The following is a 21,920-nucleotide window of genomic DNA, read 5'->3' on the forward strand; positions in this document are numbered from 1 at the left end:
CCACTCCAAGGGAAAAAATACCTTATAACAAGAAAGGAATCAATGAATGATATTCAAGGATGAAGGGTAATCAATTTAATTTTTTATCACTTTACGCCACCAATGAGAAATCCAAGTAGCAAAATGACAAAACAAAAAAATGAAAAGGAATCTATTAATGAAACTCAATGGAAATTTAAGCCTCGAATTGAACAGAAAACAGAAAATAGTGAACCTATAAACATGGTTTCTAAATGTTCAATATTTCCCAACTGATCATTGGGGATGAGATTATTGGGGAAGCTAGAATTCATTTCTGATTTACTGATCAATGATAAAAATGTAAGGCTTTTTTAATACATGTGGTCATATCATGCTGGGATATTTAAATACCTTCCCAACCTTTATTAGTGTATAGAGAAATGTCAACAAAAGGTCAACTGAAGATAGAAATTGCAATTTTTTCCTCTGTGCCAGTTTTAAAGTTGCTCATGCACTTATCAATAGCTTTGAGAGTATGGCTTTCTTCCACAGATAGAAAAAAAAAAAGACAAAAAACATAAAAAACAAGACACCTATGGTGAACCCTGTTATGTTGAGTTTCATTACATTAGAATCCTAGAGTTTTCTATGCACCTTGAGGGCAATGATCAATGTGACTTGGGCTAACTTTTCCATTACAGTAAGATTCAGGGTGATCTTCTGGTGGTTTGATTCAGTTTAATGCCTTCTTACATTCCTAGAAATTTACATGAATGTACCTGTAGGGGCCGCGGGAGTGAGAGGACTGGCTGGCCGTGGCTACTTGGCCTATACAGGCCTGGGTCGTGGATACCAGGTCAAGGGAGACAAGAGAGATGACAAACTCTATGACCTTTTACCTGGGATGGAGCTCACCCCAATGAATCCTGTCACTTTAAAACCCCAAGGAATTAAACTTGCTCCTCAGGTAGGTAAAGTTATTCCAGAGATACTTTCCTTAAGTCAGGCCAAAGACCATCCACATTTGCCGTTCATCAAACGATTTGACTTGATCCCTTCTTGGGCTATTGTTATGTTTTGTTTTGTTAAATAGGTAACGTGGTCAATCAACATAACGTAGTGTGAGAGAATGCTGAATGTTGAGTGCCACTGTTCCATCATAGGCTTTCCTATATTTCCTAAATAATCTGAACAACTGGAATGCGAAGCTCCTGAGAGCATTAAGAATTATCAACAGATACCTTCCATGAAAATAAAATGAAGCAAAGACCCTAACTCAAAATAAATGCTTACAATGTACAAGCTGGCTACTGGAGAGTCTCCATGACAAGGAATGAATAGACCACTTTTGGTCTATTCATCTTGACATCTTTTACTGGAAACATTGTGTGTGAGAGAAAACACCATGCCATCCATGGACTTGTGTTAACAATGAGATGCCATCCGTCATATCCAATTAGTCATATCCAATTAGGTCTCCCACGATGTTTGGGGAGGGGCATGATGGTGAATTTTTAATGCTTTATTTCCACAGCTCCAAGTTTCCATGTTTCTGCATGAGGCTGTGATTTTTATTATTGGAAAATTAGAAGTTATAAAAGCTGTTCCAGGGTGGAAAGTGAATAACAGGGTTAAAAATAAAACTAAACAGGATCTCTGTGAACCCTGAACCTGTTCCCTGTGGGTGTGCAGTATATGCCGGACTCTCTGTAGAGACACTGGCTGAAGAACCCATACTCAGGTGTTCAGAGATACTGTTTGTGGACCCTAAAGGAAACGTCCCTACTCCAGGCCCAAAAGTATAAGCCCCAAATGTACAGAAGTAGCCTTATGATTGCAATCAAGTAGAAAGCATGGCTTTCTAAAAGCTCATCATGAGTATTATTTTTGTAGGATCAATGGCTGTCTTATACATACAAATTAGTTCATCTAAGGTTTCTGCTAACCCTACCCAGGCAATTAAAAATAAGGATGTCTAGAAGAATGGTACACAGCAATCGTTTGTTTGTTCAAAAACCATTTATTGGGTATCCATCATGCACCAAGTATTGTGTTAGGTGCTGGGCATGGAAAAGGGAATATAATACAGTCTTTGCCATCAAAAATCATAAGGTAATCCAATGAGAGGATCCAGACACATCAACAGATCATTATTGTAAACTCCACTAAGTGTCATGGCGGAGAAAACGCAAAAGCTTGTCATCCAGTCTATCTTGAGTTAAAATCCAAAATAAGGAATATTAGAAATGTTTTAAGAAAATAAAAAATAATCATTATAAATTCCACATAATAGTTCTAAAAGCCGCCATAGGGTGAGAAAGAGTCTCTGCTTCTTACATTAAACCCAGGTTAGAAATTGGTCATGGTTTATAGGGATATGTAAAGAACCACCTTTCCCAACTAACTACTGAAAGTTCTTTATTTAGCCTCTGAATCTCTACAAGTACGGCTTAGAAATTGAGGGCTATGCCAACCCAAACCAACATAAATGGAGCCTTAGCAACCCCACGGTGGGGTCATGGGCATCTGACAAGAGCCAGGAGACAAAGTGTGCCCAGCAGAGTCAGGAGTTACAGTCCATACTCTTTGAGCACATGTTTGCATAACAGGCTCAAACAGGCAGGCAGAATGTCTGCCAGCTAACGCAGTCTACTGGTGCCCAGGAACCTTCAGGAATGCTTTGTAGACGACAAGAGATGTTCCAAAGCCAAGAGTGGTAACAAGCAAAAGTCAGTAGAGGACATAGGAGCAATCTACAAATTTAATAAACTGGAAAATGCCCTGTTATTGCAGCTGGATTCGTGCCAGAACCAATGAGATAAGATACTCCATGGAGTCAGCCAGGGGCACTGTTCTGTCCCCAAGTCTTATTCTTTTCAGACTTAGGCCCTGTTTGGCACAGTTTCCTGAGTCTGCTGACTCATGGGAGCATCGGGGCTGGTGGGCCACTGAAAATGGCTTCAGGATGAAAAAAAAATGGGTGCCTTTAGACAAGATACAGTTTGGAGTAGTGATAAAGGCAGAAAAAAAGCATGCAGAAAGATTCTAAAACTCAGATCTTTGTAAAAACAGCCAGAAGTGGTATTTTGCCCAACAAAGACATTGCAGCTGTCAACATCCATCTATTAATGCTCATCAGTAACTAGTAACCATTAAACTTTTTAACTCGAGTTTTTATGAAAATGTGAAGTTAAAACCCTATGACAAATGATGTGAAGTAAGGTTATTCTTAGGTTATTTTCTCTAAACCAATATAAACAGTAGGATTGACGGTAGTCACAAGGAAATCCAGCCACACTAGTGCTGAAATGTCCATTTTTTTAAAGGAATAAATATATCAAACAAATCATAAAATTAAACTATTGGTAAAAGAGTTACAGCTAATGGACTAAACGAAAAACATATTAGAATAAATGGTGTGAAAATGATTTTTATGAATTAATCGACATAACATTTTAAATGGAGTTCAAGTTGAGTTCATCTTAAATTTTATGAGTCATTAAACCATGTGGCATTTTATATTTTCTTGTATTAGCTTAAATGCTGAAGATTAGAGTTTAAAACCCTGAAAGCTGGAGAAATAATGCAAATGTGACATTTGAAAGGGAAATCACTTTTTTTTTGTTCTTGTAGATATTAGAAGAAATATGTCAGAAAAACAGCTGGGGACAACCAGTGTATCAGCTGCACTCGGCTATTGGACAAGATCAAAGACAACTATTCTTATACAAAATAACCATTCCTGCCCTGGCCAGCCAGAATCCCGCAATGTGGGTAACATCTCCAAATTCCTAATCTTTTAAGCTTTCTAGAATAAGAGTCTCTTGTAAATCAAGTGTATTTTATCACTATCCAAATAAGAGAAATATTTACGTCTACTACTTACTCATTTTTCATTAAACGCAAAGTTTCAGAGGTATAGTTGGGATGTACGTGCAAAGTGGGAGACTGGCATCTCAAAGGTTGAGAATTTCACACAGACAATGAAGACCATGTAGTATAATCAACCAATAAAAAACTGCAGACATAAAATGGAACAGGACTCAGAACAAAGCCCATTCTTTTATCTGTGTAGTATTTAGGTTGAACCATATGAAATTGCCATTCTGTACATGACAGCACCATGCCTGGTCACTTACATTTTGGAGCAAAGATCCTCTCCGTTGGAGAGTATCACCACCACAAGCCTGCGTTTCTACATATTTTAGGAACCATCCTGTTTCACATGTACCTTAGAAAAGCCATATGTTACTAAAAATCATTGAATTGTGCACCTAAAAATATGTGCCAATCCTTTCACATACCTTGCTTATCTATGTATCTATTTTTTATCTATTTATTCATACCTTTTTTAAGAAATTTAGGTATAATCGACCTGCAACATTATATTAAATTCAGGTATACAATAGAATGATTTGACACTTGAATATTTTACAAAATGGTCACCACAATAAATTTGGTTGATATCCATCACCATGCATACTTAGGAAAAAAAAAAAAGAAGAAAAGAAGAGCCATGTGTTGAGTTACAGGTGTGCTCCAGGAATGTCCTATCAACCACTGCTGTCCTGGGTCAGGTCACAAATATCCCTACATGCATATACCTGTAGGAGTCTTCAATGCAAAGAGAATGGAAACCACACACATAAAATTCCATCATCTGCTCATCACAGCATACGAACAGTGGCTTGGGTTTTCTCCCATCTCTGCACTTCTAACGTAATGACTATTGGAATATACATTGCAGCCACCCCTTCACACCTCCGAAGCTAAGTGCCTATGTGGATGAAGCAAAGACCTACGCGGCTGAGTACACCCTGCAGACGCTGGGCATTCCCACCGACGGGGCCGATGCCCCCAGCGCAGCGGCTGCCGCCACTGCCTTCCCAGGTAGGGAAGACGGCACCCGGCCCCGGGTGTTTGAGAAACCCCCCTCAGTACCAGGAACTCTGAGAGTTGTTTTTGAACTCTACCCACAATAAATCTGATTTACACCATCTGTGACCAAAAACACTGGGCAGATGCGTGAACCATCAAAGTACAAGATAAGAGGAGGGAGAGGGGAGTGGAAGTGGGGTCTAGTCTCAGCTCAGCTTCAGCAGCTTTGTGACCTTGAAAGACCAGTCTCCACGTCTGGTTGGGTAGGGTTTTTACTTTCTAAGTAAGAGAGTTCGGAACCACCTATTAATAGTTGTTCATCTGCGTGCCAGGCGCTCACCTAAATGCTCAGCGTGCTTTATATTATGGCCAGTAATGCTCATGGCTCCACAAGACGTCGGTTGTAGCATGATGCCCATGTACAGCCGGAGGAACCCAGGACAGGAGCGATGGAGGAATTTAGCCAAGGTCAACTGTCTTTTAAGGAGTCCTTGGACTCCCTGCACAACCCTAATCTTCAACTCAACTTGACTTTTTTTTTTAAAGATTTTATTTATTTATTCAACAGAGATAGAGACAGCCAGCGAGAGAGGGAACACAAGCAGGGGGAGTGGGAGAGGAAGAAGCAGGCTCCTAGCAGAGGAGCCTGATGTGGGGCTCGATCCCATAATGCCGGGATCACACCCTGAGCCGAAGGCAGACGCTTAACGACTGCGCCACCCAGGCGCCCCTCAACTTGACTTTTATTGCTTTGCTTTCTGGAAGAAATGTGTAGATCACATTTTTCTTAAATTGTTTTAAGTCAAAATCTCTGTGAGAGAGAGAGAGAGAGAGAGAACCTTTCAATATGTAGATAATCAGCTCTCATTTATCTGTTCTGTAATTTTGGACGGGAGCATATGCTGTTTGCTCAGAGTAAAGCCTCTCTGTAGGTTGACCTGACTTCAGGGTCACATTTAAAAGGCTCTCCCCCGTGTGTTATGTACCTACAACAAACACTAATAATTTTTTTAAATGAACCCTCTAGAGATTAAAAGTGACCAGACAAGAAATTTGTTTCGGAAATCTTCCCTTACCAGTTAGTTTGAATAACCCCGTTCTTTTTTAGCAATCAAAGTTCATTTCTTTTGAAGAAATTGGTCACTCTGACGTGTCATTGTGTCAGCGTACCTCCCTGAAGACCAATTTGAGATCTGACTAGACCCAGACACAGGGTGTTTCTATCAATCCATTCAGTCATGTGTTGGTCACGTTCGGGTGAGAGAACTGCTATATTCCTCTCATCCGTAACACCTGGGCTCACTCTCATTTTCTTTTGTTTCTCAAAAACTGCAAATATGTTTTCCATCCTGGCAATTAACCACGCTTCACACACAAACACGACCTCAATTCCAGCTTTGTTCTGTAGAACATGGGAAGATGGGCCCTGCGCCCCTGCGAGGTTACCACGGCAACAGCTGGCACTACAGAGGGCAGGTCCCCTGGGCTGCTCTGGGGCTATCAGTCCCATGCTTGCTTTCCACAGAATGGGGTGTTGACATGTCCGTCTACTGGGGACCTGTGCCAGGGTTTCTGGGTTCTTGGAGAAGGTTGAGCCCGTCTCATGGAAAGCTGCACCCCAAAGACAGCTAACTAATGTGCTGTAAAAATGAATGAGCCCCTGTCAGAATGTTACAGTTTGCTTGCACATTAGAAAGGACTCACTTTCACCTAAGAATGTGTGATCTTGTCCTCCCTTCTGTTTGCTCCTGCAAGAAGTAAAAAAGTATTTAGGGCATGAAAGTTGTCTTGGGAATGCCTAAGAATTTGAGAGCCTCTCTTATAACTTTGCTGTGGAGTCAAGCAAAGAATAATAGGCTCCAGAGGAGAGAAATCTGTTTAAAATCCAAACACTCTTGCGCTTAAGAAAGTAGCCAAATTGAAAAAGAAAATTCAAAATCCCCAAAGATAAAATCTGCATGACACACACACATATGCACACACTCTCACACATGTGTATCTCTTACTCACTTATCTAGAAATACTATTTCCAAAATTATGAAAGTAACTGGTAACACAGTTCTCACATCCTGGGAAAACATACCAAACTTCAGTAGTGCATTAGTCAGCATTACTGGCCAAAGTGCCCAAGCCGAGGAGTGGATTTAATTTTTTAAAAAATAGTCCAGCCAGCTTCCTGCCACCACTTCCTGATAAGCCACCAGAAAGAAATCAATGTGTCTGGGGTTGGGATGACTGCCACAGCACATAAACCAAATGGACTGGGGTTTTTTGGGTTGTTTGTTTGTTTTAAATCAGGTCCCCGTTTGTTGCTTAAGTACATTTTTCCCCTTTTTCTCGTCATCTTCGCACTTTTTGGATCATCTCAGAAATAGCTTATTTTTTATCTAAAACATCAACAGGGAAACATTGCTTTTGTATAATAGCGGTTATGCCGTCTTCTCTAAAAGTGAACGTCAATCAGCCAGACATGATACTAATGTGACCACACATGATGCCCTCCGTACCACTCAAAGCCCTGGGCTGTTTGATGGTGAGGACGAGCATCATCTGAATACACCGGACAGCTTGGTGGTGAAGCAAGATGGTCTTTGCCCTTCACGGTTGGGTCTAAATGTAAACAGGCCAGGTATTTGCTTTTATGGAGCTATGTAGAAACACGCTAAAAGTTTGCATATTTTTCCTACCGGTCTACCCACTCCCTATACGTCTTGGGTAAAAGCAATGATTTTTAACATTTCGTTTCGGTAGGGGTCATGGGTACAGAAGCAGACCCACAGAGCCCCACCCCTCAGCCCTGCCAACCCATCAATCACATCCCCTCCTTTATAAACTCCGACAGCCTCTGAAAAAGTTCTAAATTTCAAGCTTTAATCAACTCGGCATCCTGTTAAGTTTCCGTTTCTTGAACTCTCTCCCCAGTGTTTCCAATCTTCTAAGCACGAAGTGGTTCTGGCACATGAGGCTGACCTCACTTTGAGGCATGCTGTCCCCTAATCAATGAGTCTAGATATTAGGTCCCCTGAGTTCACTTTTTTAAATGTACGTATTAACTTTTGGCTTTGAGCAATGTTAACTTTTCATCTTCCAAGGAGAAGACAATAGAGCAAGAGGGAGCGAATATAAATGGCTTCTGATGAAGTTTTCTCTGCCTTCTCCTCCTCCAGGATATGCTGTCCCCAGTGCAACGGCGCCCGTGTCCACAGCCCAGCTCAAGCAAGCGGTGACCCTTGGACAGGATTTAGCAGCATATACAACGTATGAGGTTTATCCCACTTTTGCAGTGACTGCCCGAGGGGATGGATATGGAGCCTTCTGAAGATCTCTTTCTTTTAAGTTAAGACACACAAAACTCTATCTAGAAGAAATAAGCCTCTCAGTTTCCTTATGATCACAAGTCCTACTTTTTCTCAAGAGATGCCTTTCCCAAGACTGTACAGCTTATACTAATGGTAGAATCAGGATACGAGGATATATTCCCTCTGAAATCAAATGTCAAGAAGCCTTTTATGTGACAGAAAGCTTAAGAGCCATTGTCCGAGAAGTTGGTTCTCCCAGGTTCCTGAGTCCCTTGGGTGTCTGTTTACGCACCCTGACAACGTGGAGAGAGAGCTTTTAACCAGCAAGTGTTCAGGGGCTGAGCAGACCTGATCAGTTAGGAGCAACAAAGGGAGCCAAGTAAACTCCAGAGTCTCAAGCCCAGCTCACAGCTGCTTTTGTGATACACAAAGTCATGGACAGGCAGCGGGGAAGGTGGGAGGATGCTTTTATAAAAATGCTTTCCTTGTTGTTGCCCACTGCATGGGATATGTTCTCAGGGCAGAGCCTGTGAAGGACGGCCCAAGGTTTGATGGGGCCAGCATCGCTTCCATCTGAAAATTCTGCTGCATCAATCTGTCCCAGGTCACCATCTCCCTGACCCCTGTAGCCCCTGGGGACCACCTGGAAATCAATGGGATGTGTTGTGGATAAGGATAAAATGAATCCAGGCCCACTGTTTATTAAACTCATCAGCCTGCCCCTCTTCTTCCCTGGACCCCCCCATCCTTCCCAAGGGTCCCCCAACATAATAATCACCCCAACTTAAAATGGCTTCTTCTCATCTTAAACATTGACTTGTCCATGTGGATTTATTTTCGTATCAGTCTCATTTTGCTCACGTCTAACACCATAAAAAAGTACATCCAGTCTACAGAATATCACTGAGGATGCTTTTTCCCATCCAGCAAATGGGCTGAAAAGTCATTTTGAACAGAGAAGTGAAGGTCCTCTCATTCCTTTGATCTTTTTGCAGCAGCCAGACCACCATCCAGCGTTCAGAGACAGTTATATTAATGTGGGGTCAGCCTTGGACTGTCTAACCCACTTACAGTAAATCTGCCAAGAAATCTTCTCCCTTTCCTTCCTTCTACTTTCCACAAGTATCAGACAGCTTTACTGTATCTGAGCCCTTTGGTCTTGAAGCGGCCGCAGAAAACCTTACACCCCCCACTGCTGATTAGAAGCAGATTTTTAGACACCAGCAAGCGTGTTAGTGACCAAAGTTCCCTAGAGCTTTAGGCCTCTCTCCAGGAACATCTCATGGGGATGCAGGAGCGATAAAAACTGGGATGGAGGGAACAGAAGGCACTGCTTTCTTGCCATACTTATAAATGACTGCTTTTTGTTCAAAACAGAAGTAATCGAGGTCTGAACTCCAAATACTTATCACCACGGCTTCTGTCTCATTAGTGGTTTAAGATATACAGCACCAGAATTTCCAGTTAAAAAAATCCCTGGGCCCTGGTACAATCCTATAGGACTCAACAGAAAACAGAAACGCAAAGACAGACAAATTTGTCAACTCTCGAATGGAGTCCTGTGATCCAACATCAGCCCAGATTCCAGTCAAAATCAGCTAAATTCCAGTAACAATTAAAATTCCCTATAACCTTTCAGTTCTGTTAACTCCAATCAGACATCAAAGGCCTCAAGGCTACAGCTCACACTCTGAAAGGCTCAGTGCTTTTGGCATTTACGTGTTTTTCCCTAGGCCAGTGGTTCCCAAACCTGGCTGCACTTCAGGAACACCCAGAGTGCCTTGCAGACCGCCAATGCCAACATGGCGCCCAATACCCATTACAGTAGACTATCATGGGGCAGGAGCCTGGCGTCAGTATTTAAAGATCTTAAGTGATTTCGATGTGCAACTAACTTTGGGAATGACTATAGTCTTTCTATTTCAACCCTCTCCCCTAATGTTTTCCTTATTTATTTCACCTTCATTAAATAGAAAAATGCAAGAAAAATTTGCCTAAGTTCAAACAGATAGCCAAATCATATTTTTATAAATATTTATCTCATAAAAGGTACAAATTTGAATATAATTCATATTGGCTTCAAACTAACTCTTGGACAAAACTAATTTTAAAAATGAGAGAGAAAAATTCCTCCATCAGCAATTCTTAGGTCCAAATCAACATTCCCCTATAGACCTGCTTTTATACTCAAAAAGAGTAATGACATTGGGGCAGGCAAGTTCCTGTTTAGTCCAAAAAAAAGATTCCAAATTCCAAGAGCAAAAGTTTTCATGTTCTTTAAAATCTTTGAAAATAGAAACAGTGCCCTGGATGTCTAGCCAATGCCAAATAGAAGGTCTGATCCAGAGGAGTTTTAAATGTAATCAGAATGAACAGTTAGTTAATACAGGAATCTCTTATGAGAAAATTCTTTATTCCAGATCAAATCAACACGATTTTTTTTAAAAGGCTAAGAACAGAAACCTAAATATACAAAAACAGCAAAGTATCAAGAAAATTGCTTCTGGAACACCGTCTCATTACTTGCTTAAGGAAACACAAGTATTTGTACACTTGCTTCCTAAGGACTGATTTTATTCAAGTGAGTAGATGTGGTTTTGCTTTTTACTGAAGTTTTACTTCCCTCTAGTAAAATCTAGAGAATACTTTGAATTCCATTAGAACATATTCATAGAAAGTATCAATGTGTCCACTGTGCCATCTGTATCTACTTTGCCCAAATTAAGTGCCGTAGGACAACTATCCAGCCCTATAAACTCACAATGCAGCTATAATGAGTTTGAAACTTTAAAAAACGCGATCGTTAAAAATCATGTGTGGAACCAAAGGTTTATTTGGCATGATGTTTATATTTTTAGACTTCAGAAATTAGCCCCTATCTAATACCTATTTTATCTTGTGCATCAATATCTATTTTTTTGGTTATTTCTTCCTTGCTTCCTCGAAAAAAAACCTCTTTACATAAAGAGGAAATTAAAATGAGTCAACCAACCAAAAATAAAAATAAAATGAGACAACCAACCAAGTGATAACAGAATACCCAAACCAATAATTTAGAAGCATCTAGTAAGAAAAGAGTTTCCAAATTTTGGTAATTAATAGCTTAGTGAAAATTAAAATCAACCAATGTTACTTAGAAGGAAGTGGAGCAGCAGTCAGATTGGACATCTGTTTTCTCACCTGTAAAAATGCTGCCTATTCTGAAATTGTTATACTTCTCTCTCACCCCATTGCTGTAGCTAGAAGACCATCTTTAACTGCAACAAGATACCCATTCTTTCACATCGCCAGTTTTCTTCTCCCACCCCTGCCCAATCGTGGTATCATGCCAAACCACACTGTGTTTGGATAAAAGCACCCAATATGCTGCTAGAAAGCTACCTCGTGTTAAGAAAATACTGACTTAAAAACGTATCTAACAAACCATAGTTCCTTAACTTTTTAATGGTGAATGGAGATCACATTATAGCTATGTATTAGTAATAGTTACTCAGGAAACTAGTTTTAGTTTTACTTAAAAGTTTAAAAAAACACACACACATTCTTCCAATCACATAGATGAGCTTTTCATAAATATTGCTTCAATATAATTTTCAATTCATGTTCATTTTCACTCTGTTTTTCAGTGACGGTTTTATAGTTTCGCCTTGAAAACTGGGTCACAATTTGAATCCGTGGGGGCAGGGGGATTCTCCAGGGTGCCTTTTCAAGAATGAGGGTTAGTAAAGAAAGTTAGTATTTTGAGTAAATTGTCTTTGTATCCAAAGCTACAAAGTTTGATAAAATGCATTATTGCCGTGCAACTCCAGGCTTATCCAAGATTTCCCAAAAGTAACTCACAACTAAAAGTGGACAGTGTGTCCCAGGATTCACATGAGGCTATGATCACTCATCCCCTCCTTGTATTCCTACAAAAATTCCCAGGAGATGAGATGTACCTACAACTTAACCTGGAGACTTGGTACTTTTTCTATCTTGTGGATACATTTTTACCTATTGTAGATACATCTGTCCAAGACAAAACTAAGTTTCAAATGTGACACCTTAAGTGAATTTTGTGATAAATACTTTTAAAAGAAAATACTAAGAGCATGATTTAGGCATTTTAATGTACTTACTGGAAGACAGAGGAACTAGGCAACCAACATTCCCAGCTGATGTGTAATAGTTACGTGTTTCATTGACCTGATCACCAAATTTAATGTTGAGATTTTACTTCATTCTAGTGACGTCTTGAGAATGCTTCAAGCTTTACAAGAATATAGCCATAAAAAATGTAATATGTCCACTAGGATATATGTTTATATTTGCCAACATTAGAATACAGCAAAGCAAGTCCTGCTATAATGAGTAAAACCATTAGAAGCATGAGAGACTATGGACTCTAAGAAACAAACTGAGGGCTTCAGAGGGGAGAGGGGTGGGGGAATGGGCTGGGCTGGTGATTGGTAGTAAGGAGGGCACGTATTGCATGGTGCACTGGGTGTTATACGCAAGTAATGAATCATGGAACTTTACATCAAAAACTAGGGATGTACTGTATGGTGACTAACATAATATAATAAAAAAGCATTAAAATAAAAAAAATTACATTAAAAAAGAAAGAAAGAAAAGGAAAGGAAAATGAGATTTTTTCCGACCCCCCATGCCCTATCACTTTACTTATGGAGTAAGACATTTTTTAAAAATTCCATTCAGTAAAAACATGGATACAGAATATTCCATTGCTCCCAAAATGTCCATTTTCAAAGCCATCTTTTTCTTACGGTGTTTATACAGAAAGTAAAATGTTTGAGTTTAATAGGGACAGCAGTGCATACCTAGAACACATAGACTCATTTATGGGAGAATGCAAACTTTATGCGTTCCAAGGTAACCTCAGTTTTGTAGAAAAGATAAAAGAAAACCTTAAACTTCAGCTAATAGTGAAGAGAAATTAGTAGCCAATACAGAAGTGAAAAATAATTCAGTTATTTTTCTGGAAGCCAAACGTCTCCATTCATTCAAATGTGCCTGGAATGAAATCCAGAACATTTCCACATCTCCCTCACTTTTCTCCTATTTTGGGAGATAAATCCAGAAAAAGAATATGCCTTGTTCTCTCTTCACATATGTTACTTTGTCTAAGGGGAGGGGAGATGCCAAGAAACAGCGCTTTAAAGAAAGTAAGCGGCGGGCAGGAACTTCTTGGAGCCTGAAGAAGGTCAGTCCCACTCAGGGTTTAGCCACGTCTCCGGGGTGACGGTACGTCCTGGCTTGCTGGGACAGCCCCGCCTTACGGCTGTTGTCCCATTTTCTCCATGTTAACAATAGCCCTTCGTACTCACAAATGTGTCCCAATTCAGACAATGTACAGTGACCCCATCTTTATGGCTCCTTCTTTTTCTTCTCTCTTTTTTAAATCTTGTAGAATTGGCTTTATCCTCTCCAGAGCAGGTACACGTTAAATGAAAGGGCCCAATGACTTCTTTGTGACTGGGCTGGGAGCCTCGTGAACAGAGAGGAACACGTCATCTTCTCCTTCCTGATCACCCTCAAGCCACTCTCCAGCCAGTGACTCCACACTCAACCCCTTCCAGGTCCCATTGTCCTTCACAGCCCCTGGGGTCTGGGTCCCAAGTTCTGCCTCCAGTGGACAGAGCAAGCAGCCCCACGGCCAGATTGGACAGGAGACAAGATGAAAGACAGGGCATTCGACCCCTCTAGGGCCTCAAAGGATTTGCTGGTTCCTTTCTTCCTTAAACCAAGTCCCTCATATCTCAAACCAGAAAGGATTTCCAATGTAAACTTTCATCTTACAAGACTCATTGCCTTTTTCCCTTCCATGTTTTACAGGTTTGCTCAAACCTTTGCATCTCACTTTGCTGTTATAGTTGCTCATGAGATCTTCTTTACCAAAATTCCTCCTATAATCTCATATCACTTTTCAAATATTTCTTAATGGAAAATAATATTGACAGATATTTTCCTTTATACAACTTCCTTTTTACTCTTTCATTATTTTCTTCACTAAGAATAAACAAATCATAATCTCTATTGCTATAAACCCACAAACCTCTACTTCGAAGAATGGATGATCTGTCTGTATTTACTATGCACCTTCTCTCATGCCTGAAACTATGAGTGTATGTGTGTGTGTGTGTGTGTGTGTGTGTGTGTCCACAGTGGGGGACACAGTCTAGTGACCTGTTCTGCATTTTTATAAACAATATAATTGCACTTACGTTCACCAGTCTGTAGCTTGTTTCACTTAGTCAGAATCCCCACAATTAAACCAACTCTCTTCTAAATTTTAAGTTTCAACTATTATTGCCAAATACTAGGCGGGCAGAGTAAGCCTTTTTAAAGATTCACGTAACTCTTCACCTACTAGTGTTATTCAAGTAAGATGAGTTACCAAACACATTCCCCAAGAGGAATCCAAAAGTGCAAAAAATTTAAAAAAAGAAGCGATTTTCATTAGCAGCCCAGAAGCTTTAAAATATGCTTTAAAAGACAGAATTGACAAGTTCACATACTGATTTCTGATGTTAAAGGGCAGGTACCCATGCTTTGTTAGTCACTTGAAAACATTTTGGTTATTAACTATTTTTGTTTTCTAAATATACTCGTGTTTATAAAATTCAAAAAAAATTTTTAACAAGCCTTATCTATACTTATATGTTTTCAATAAACGACTTGCAAGGATGCATACATGCTTTTTTCAAATGTACATTTTATTTTGAAATTTGGCATTTTCTACTGTAATTCCTAAGAGATTTGGGGGAATCTTAGGAGAAGAGCCACCGATAAGTGTATTTCGATAAATGTATTTAAATCCATCCATCATTGTCACTGGTTTAAATGTTTCATGTAATTATTGGTATTTTTGTTTCTATTCCTTCATGAGTTTTCAAATGTACATTTTTTTTCTACTTTTCTGACTGCAATAGAGCCAGACATCATTATCCCCTATCAATGAAAACAATGATGTTATCAAAATGCGTTTCTGGTTTCCAGGTGTTAAACCGTCCCTTGCTTCTTTTCCTTGTTGTTATTAATGACTTTATTTATGTGAAGTTAGTTAGCTGAGGTACCAAAAAAGAGAGAGATTAAAAACAGTATTAAAGAACGTGCATAAGGCACTTATTTTTGTACACTGAGTACAGTATTTTATAGAGCTCTGATCTATCTAAATATACTGAGTAGAATTACAACATCCGTTCATTAGGAAAACGATCGTGGGTTTGGAAGATATAAACATAATGGTACCACAGAATCATAAATCACATGAAATGAGAAGTAATGCAGTATTATGATGACTAGTGTAATTTCAAGATGATAACATGGTTTCAATTGAATTTTCAAGTAACATTATAAAGTTTTAAAAAGTACCAACATGAGTTGCTGATTTTTTTTCTCTCTCTCCTGAATGTCACAGTTTTACTTTTTTTGAGTAAATACCTCAATATTAATGACCTATAATTACAGGTACCCTTTTGGTGATTTCTTTACATTTGCATCTTTTATAAAAGTTCCCTCTGGAGCATCTTCTGAGAGGAAAGTTAACGTTTAATAATTAGGTGCATTATTTTTCAATGGATAAAGAAAACAAGAGAAATACTCAGAAACTACAGATAATGAGACAGCATGCCTCAAAAGGTCAGTGGGCATGAGGCCAGCATTTGCCCATCCCTAATGGACAAGACCAGCAGTCAGAAACTATCCTTCCCTCAAAGGCCAGAACCGGTTGCTTGCTGGTCCTTGAGCTAAGAATGGTTGTGAGCTTTTCGAAGGACTGAGCCAAGACATTGTTTACATTTTAAAAGGTTGTTTAAACATAAAGGAGAAATCTGTGACAAGACCATGGACAGCCCACAAAGCCTAAAATATTTACCATCTGGCCCTTCACAACAAGTTCTCCAACCCTGCACCAGGCCAACACCCCTATTTTGGCTTCTGTTACAGGCGGCACCCCACTTCTAAGTGCTACATTCCGAATTCACTAGGACTGGGCACTACCCAGAATGGTTTACATCAGGTAACAATGTACCGTCCCTCGCCCCGGAAGTCCCAACAGGTAGTACAATGTTGGTATAATGCCTCACGGTGTAAGGAACAGAAGGTCTTTCTTCTTGTCATCCTTACTGGTAGGAGGTCGATCTCATGGCTAAGATGATGAAATGTACATTCCAAATAGGGTAGAGGAAGACGTAAAGAAGGAGAGGGAAGGATCCCTAACTAGTCTTCCCTTGAGGAGACTGACTGCACGTTACCACACTTTGCAGTGGCTGACACCCCACTGAGCAGCACGTGAGCACATGGCCATGCCGAGGGACAGGGGAGGACGTGAAATGTCATCCTCATCTGGGCAACCATAAAAAATCACTTTGCTATGGAAGAAAGGAATAATGAATAGTGAGAACTAGCAGAGCTCACTGTAACACCTACCCCCGCCCCGGGAAAGTGGTGAGGGCAACATGAACTAAGGCCCAGGAGGTCAGCTGACACCCCTTCCTTCACCAACGACAAGGAAACCGGAGGTTGATCTCAGAATTTCTTGATGCCTTGCAGGGGTCCCCCCTCGTGGTATTCCCACCATTGTGTCATCTCCTCCCCCAAAGGCAGGCTGGACCTGGTGGCTTGCCTCTGAGGAACAGAACTCAGGATAGCACTTCTTTTTTTTTTGTTTTAAAGATTTTATTTATTTAACAGAGAGAGACAGCCAGTGAGAGAGGGAACACAAACAGGGGAAGCAGGAGAGGAAGAAGCAGGCTCCTAGCAGAGAATCCTGATGTGGGGCTCGATCCCAGAATGCCGGGATCACGCCCTGAGCCAGAGGCAGACGCTTAACAACTGCGCCACCCAGGCGCCCCAGGATAGCACTTCTAAGATGAGGTTGTAACACACCATGCTTGCCATCGTGCCAGCCTCTCACTGGGTCTTCCTCGCTCACTCTGATGAAGCCGGCTGCTGGGGCCATAAGTTGTGCTGTGCAAAGGGCCTTACGGCAAAGAACCGAAGGCAGCCTCCAGCCAACAGCTTGTGAAGAACCCAGGGCTGCCCACAGCCACGTGGCTGGGCTTTGGAAGCAGGTGCGGTCTCAGGAGAGCCTTGACAGACCACCGCCTGGGCCAACACAGTGACTGCAGTGGAGGAGAGGGCCTGGAGCGCAGGCTGGAGCTGTGGGCCGCCCCGAGGTCTGCCCTACCGAAGCTGTAGCTTACTAAGTGTTTTCTGAAGTTACTAGGTTTCAGGGTAATCTGCTGTGAACAGTAGACAACCGACACAAAAGTAAAGAGGTATAACGTTCCACGGAAAGCAAATGTGTTTATCAGCAGAATCGCTGAAGCTGTTATGCAAAGTCAGAGAAACCAACCCAAGTTTTTTGAAGTTTTTATTTGAATTCCAATGAGTTAATGGTGTTCTATTAGTTTCTCAGATGCAAAGTATAGTGATTCAGCACTTCCATGCAATACCCTGTGAAACCCACCCGAGTTCTGAGTTTATGAATAACTTGCTGTTGTCAGTGTGCAGGGGCAGATGCCCAGGGCTAAGGAGAGTAAAAGCTAAGGAAGTTGTATATGCCTCTAGGAGGTGCTCAGAAATGCTGACTGAGTGGAAAGAAAAAAGAAAGGGAGGGAGGGATTAGAGTGAAGGATGCTGGGAAGCAGAGAAGGAGGGAGGGAGGGGAGGAGGGAAGGAGGGAGGAAGAAAGGAAAGGGAGACAGGAGGGGAAGGGGAGGGGAAGTGGGAGGGGAAGGGGAGATGAGGGAGGGGGGGTACTGAGGGGAAGGGGAGGAACAGAAGAAGGAAAGGGAAGGAAGGGGAAGAGGAGGGAAGATACTAACTTGCTTCTATTCTCGCTGTGTTTTCCTCCTTTCTCAGCAAGCCCATCTATCATTGCTTCAGTGAAAGTATCTGGCCGAACATCAAACGGACTCCATGCAAGCCTTTCTGGCTCTGGTTTTCCAAAAGCTTTAGCAATTCAAAAAATTTACAGGGTTTTTGGAGGAAGTTAAAGAGTGGGAGAAGGTGATTTATGGTGGAGACAGAGTGTCAGGGAAAAGCCAGGGGAAGAATGCATGCGCCTCATCCCCCAAGTAGAATGGGGACACAGAGAAGAAAGAAATCTGAAAACTAAGAACATCAGGAATCTGGGTCCATTCCCACCACTATGTCCAGTCGAGTTACAGAAAGATAACATCCAATGTCCACCTCGACGTCGGTCCAATTGTTCTTCTAAATCCCAGGCCACCTTGTAGAGCGGTGAGAGCAGAGGCCTGGGAGCCAGTCCTAATGGAGTCTGCTCTGCCGATGACTAACTGTTGGAAACACGGGAAAACCGTAAACTGCCTGAGTGTTTCCTCATCTAAAGAGAAATTATAATATCTCATTTAGAGGGTGATGCCAGAATTTATCAAGATCCTGTACATTAGAGCATTCACCCCAGTGTCTGCCATGCTGAAAACCAAATACATAGAAATCGGTGGTTACAAAAATCTACAAAGAGGACATAGGGCTCTGATGGAAAGTTCCAGGCTTGCTTCTCTAAAGAACAAGGGAAAACTGAGGGTCACAGACTTCGGGTGCTGTACAAACAAGTAACCCAAGAGCATTCTATTGCCCCCACTGGTTACAACAGAAAATTCTAACAGGCAGCTTGAGGTGGAAAGGCAAAAACTTGAAGGTTGATCCATAATGGTAGTGACTTTTCTGGTTTTTTTTTTTTCCCCTCTCCTTTATTGCCTTAGGATTTAATGTGAGGGTGGCCTGAGTCACAAAATTTTACAAGTATGAACACTAAAACCTCCAAGAAAATGCCCCCTTTCTAACCAGAGGCCCAAGAAAGGAAGAACCAGACAGTATGGGGGTGGGGGGAGGATTGTCTTCCCTTTTTTCCTTTTTAATTCTCTTTTTTTCTCTCCCAGTCCTGTCCACCCCTGACCTCCTTGCTAGAATGCAGTGGCAAGACTGGCGGCGACAGCAGCAGAGAGGCACCCCCAACACCCCCCACCCCAGAAGACTCCTCTCTCCAGGCAGAGGAGGAAGAGTAATGGAGAGAACCCTCATTGTAACTATTTTCTCTGGCCTCTTTACCCAGAGAGCAGACCCAGTGGTGTGGAGCTGCATGAGAACACAGGAAGATAAGACTCTGGGAGAAACACACTCTTTTAGCCAAAGGGACAAGGCAAAGGAGTCCCTGGAGACAGAACGTAAGAGAAATCCCAGAAGGGAGAACGGGGAGGGGAAATTCCTCAATCTGTGTATTAAGAGACATAAATTCCAGGTTCACCCCAGGCTACACATACTCAGGAAAAAACTCAAAAAGACATGTCAAAGATCATGGCCAGGGATAAAGATGTCTATTTCATAATGATTAAGAAGTTAAGTTGAAGAAGACAAAACAATCCTAAACCTTTATATACTTATTAATAGAACTTCAAGATACACGAAGTAAAAACTGAGGGAGTTGGAAGGAGGAATAAACAAATTCGTGATTATGGGTGGAGATTGAAATGTACTCTCAATAACTTATGGAACAAGTAGAAAATCAGTGAAAATATGAAAGATTTGAAAAATGCTGTCGATTAATTTGACCTAATCAACATTTATAGACTCCTGTACCCAGCAACAGCGGAATATGTATTCTTTTCAAATGCACAGGGAGTATTTACCCAGATAGACCATATTTGGGGCCATAAAAGAAATCTCAGTGAATTTCAAAGAATTCCAGTCATACAGAGTACATTCCAATCACAATAGAATCAGATTGAAAATCAGTAACAGAAAGATATCTGGAAGGGGCGTCTGTCTGGCCCAGTCAGTAGAGAGCATGTGACCCTTGATCTCAAGGTTGTGAGTTCAAGCCCCACATGGGGTGTGGAGCCTAGTTGAGAAAACAAAAAAGCAATTTTAAAAAAGCCAAGTCCCCCACCCCCCCCCAAAAAAAAAGATATCTGGAAAATACCCAAATATTTAGATACTGAGTAATATACTTTTCAAAAAAAAAAAAGAGTCAAAGAAAAAAATTGGAACATAAGTTGAACTGAATGAAAATGAAAACTCAACATATCAAAGTCTCTGGGATAGCACAAAAAGGTACTTAGGGAGAAATGTATAGCATTAAGTACCTAGATTAGAAAGATCTCAAATCATTTTTTAATACAGAAAAAGAGGACACACTAGAGCATGCTGAAGGAAATAATAAAGATGAGAATGAAATCAATGAAACCAAAGGACAGTTCTTTGATAAGATCAATAATATTAGTAAGCCTCTAGCCAAACTGATCAGGGAAAGGGGAGAAAAGACAACAAATTAAGACACAACAGATCCTGCAGATATTAAAAGATGATAAAGGAATATTACAAACAAATATGTTAAAAGAAATTCGGCAATTTATAAGATGGGCACATTCCTTGCAAGACACAAATTACCAAAGCCTACTCAAGAAGAAATAGATAACATGAATAGTCCGATGGCTATTAAAGAAATTAAACTTGTAGATAAAAACATCTCCACAAGAAAACTTCATGTCTAGACGGCTTCACTGATGAACTCTACCAGATAATTAAGGAAGAAATACCAATTCCATAAACGCTCTTCTGGAAAATTGAGAAGGAAGGAATATTTTCCTGCTTCTTCTAGAAGGCCAGTTTTGCTGCAATATCAAAATCAGACAAAGAAACTCCAAAACCTTATGGTCATAATAATGTTTAGCCCCATAACAGTTAAAGAGAACTTCCTCAAAATGATGAAGGGCATCTACAAAAGAATCTACAACTAACCTTATTATCAATGGTGAAAAACTCTAGGCTTTCCCTATGAAATCAGGAACAATTCTACCACTTCTTTTCAGCACCGTGCTGGGGGTTCTTGCCGGTATAATAAAACAAAACAAAACGAAAATAAAAATAAGATCTGTACTTGAATGTTCAGAGCTGCTTTTTTCAGAATAGCCAATAGCTGGAAAAAGCCCAAACATTTATCAACAGATGAATAAACAAAGTGTGATTCACTTATACACGGAGTGTCGCTCAGCAGTAAGGAGAAGGAACTACCGATACAAGAGATGACGCAGATGAATTTCAAAATAAGTCATAAAGGAAGCCAGACCGAGAGTGTGTACGCTGTGTGATCCCGTTTATATAAAAAATTCTAGGGTATGCAGACCTTCCACAGTGAGAGAAAGCAGAGCCGTGGTTGCCTGGGGGAGGGCAGAGGGATGGATTCAAGCAGCAGCAAACTCCGAAGGGGGAAGGGCTATGCTCATCCTCTTGGCTACAGTGTTGGCCTTGGGAGTACATACACGTCAAAACATCAAACTGTCCGACTTTATTATGTGGACTTTATGATGTCAGCAATACCTCAATATAAAAATAAAACAAAAACAAACAAATGGGTATAAAAATTGTGAAAGCAACAGGGTAATTAGAGAAGTCAAGGGATGAGGATTCTGGTGCTCTGGGTACAAGAAAGTATATTAGCAGAAAAAGAAAAAAAAAGAAAAAAGAAAGGGAAAAATATAGGCTCAGCTAATTGCTACCACCAGGAAGTCCTCTCTCACCTGTGGGCCCGCATTTCTAGTTCTGTGATATGAAATGGCCGGACGTGATGCCCTTTAATATTTGCTCTAAAGGCTATACTATCTTCTCTCATTGACATCAGGATTCTTCATAACAGGCTTTAAAGAGACGGTCATTATGATTTCTTAAGAACCTTCAAAATTCATATCAACTAACGAGATAGGGATGGTTCACCGCCCATGTTTCCGGCCCCCAAGGAAGGCACTGTATCCTCCC

At 40.8% G+C, this 21,920-nt stretch overlaps 1 protein-coding gene across 4 annotated transcripts in view; it reads left to right on the forward strand.

Annotated features, from left to right (window-relative positions):
- The window catches only part of A1CF (APOBEC1 complementation factor), a 76,607-nt gene extending 65,460 nt beyond the window's left edge, over nucleotides 1-11,147 (forward strand). For 2 of the 4 annotated variants that reach the window (XM_048219010.2, XM_057308556.1), the window contains exons 8-11: nucleotides 747-928; nucleotides 3,595-3,731; nucleotides 4,709-4,851; nucleotides 8,007-11,147. In XM_048219010.2, coding sequence (XP_048074967.1) covers nucleotides 747-928; nucleotides 3,595-3,731; nucleotides 4,709-4,851; nucleotides 8,007-8,158 — 614 coding nt within the window. In that variant the 3' untranslated portion in view covers nucleotides 8,159-11,147. Of the gene's footprint in view, nucleotides 1-722; nucleotides 929-3,594; nucleotides 3,732-4,708; nucleotides 6,771-8,006 lie in introns of those variants that run through there. The other 2 variants (XM_026504115.4, XM_044386020.3) reach the window with 2 other exon arrangements.
- The last annotated feature ends 10,773 nt before the right edge of the window (nucleotides 11,148-21,920 follow it).

This window comes from Ursus arctos, unplaced genomic scaffold, assembly GCF_023065955.2.
Source record: "Ursus arctos isolate Adak ecotype North America unplaced genomic scaffold, UrsArc2.0 scaffold_7, whole genome shotgun sequence".
Lineage (NCBI taxonomy): Eukaryota > Metazoa > Chordata > Mammalia > Carnivora > Ursidae > Ursus > Ursus arctos.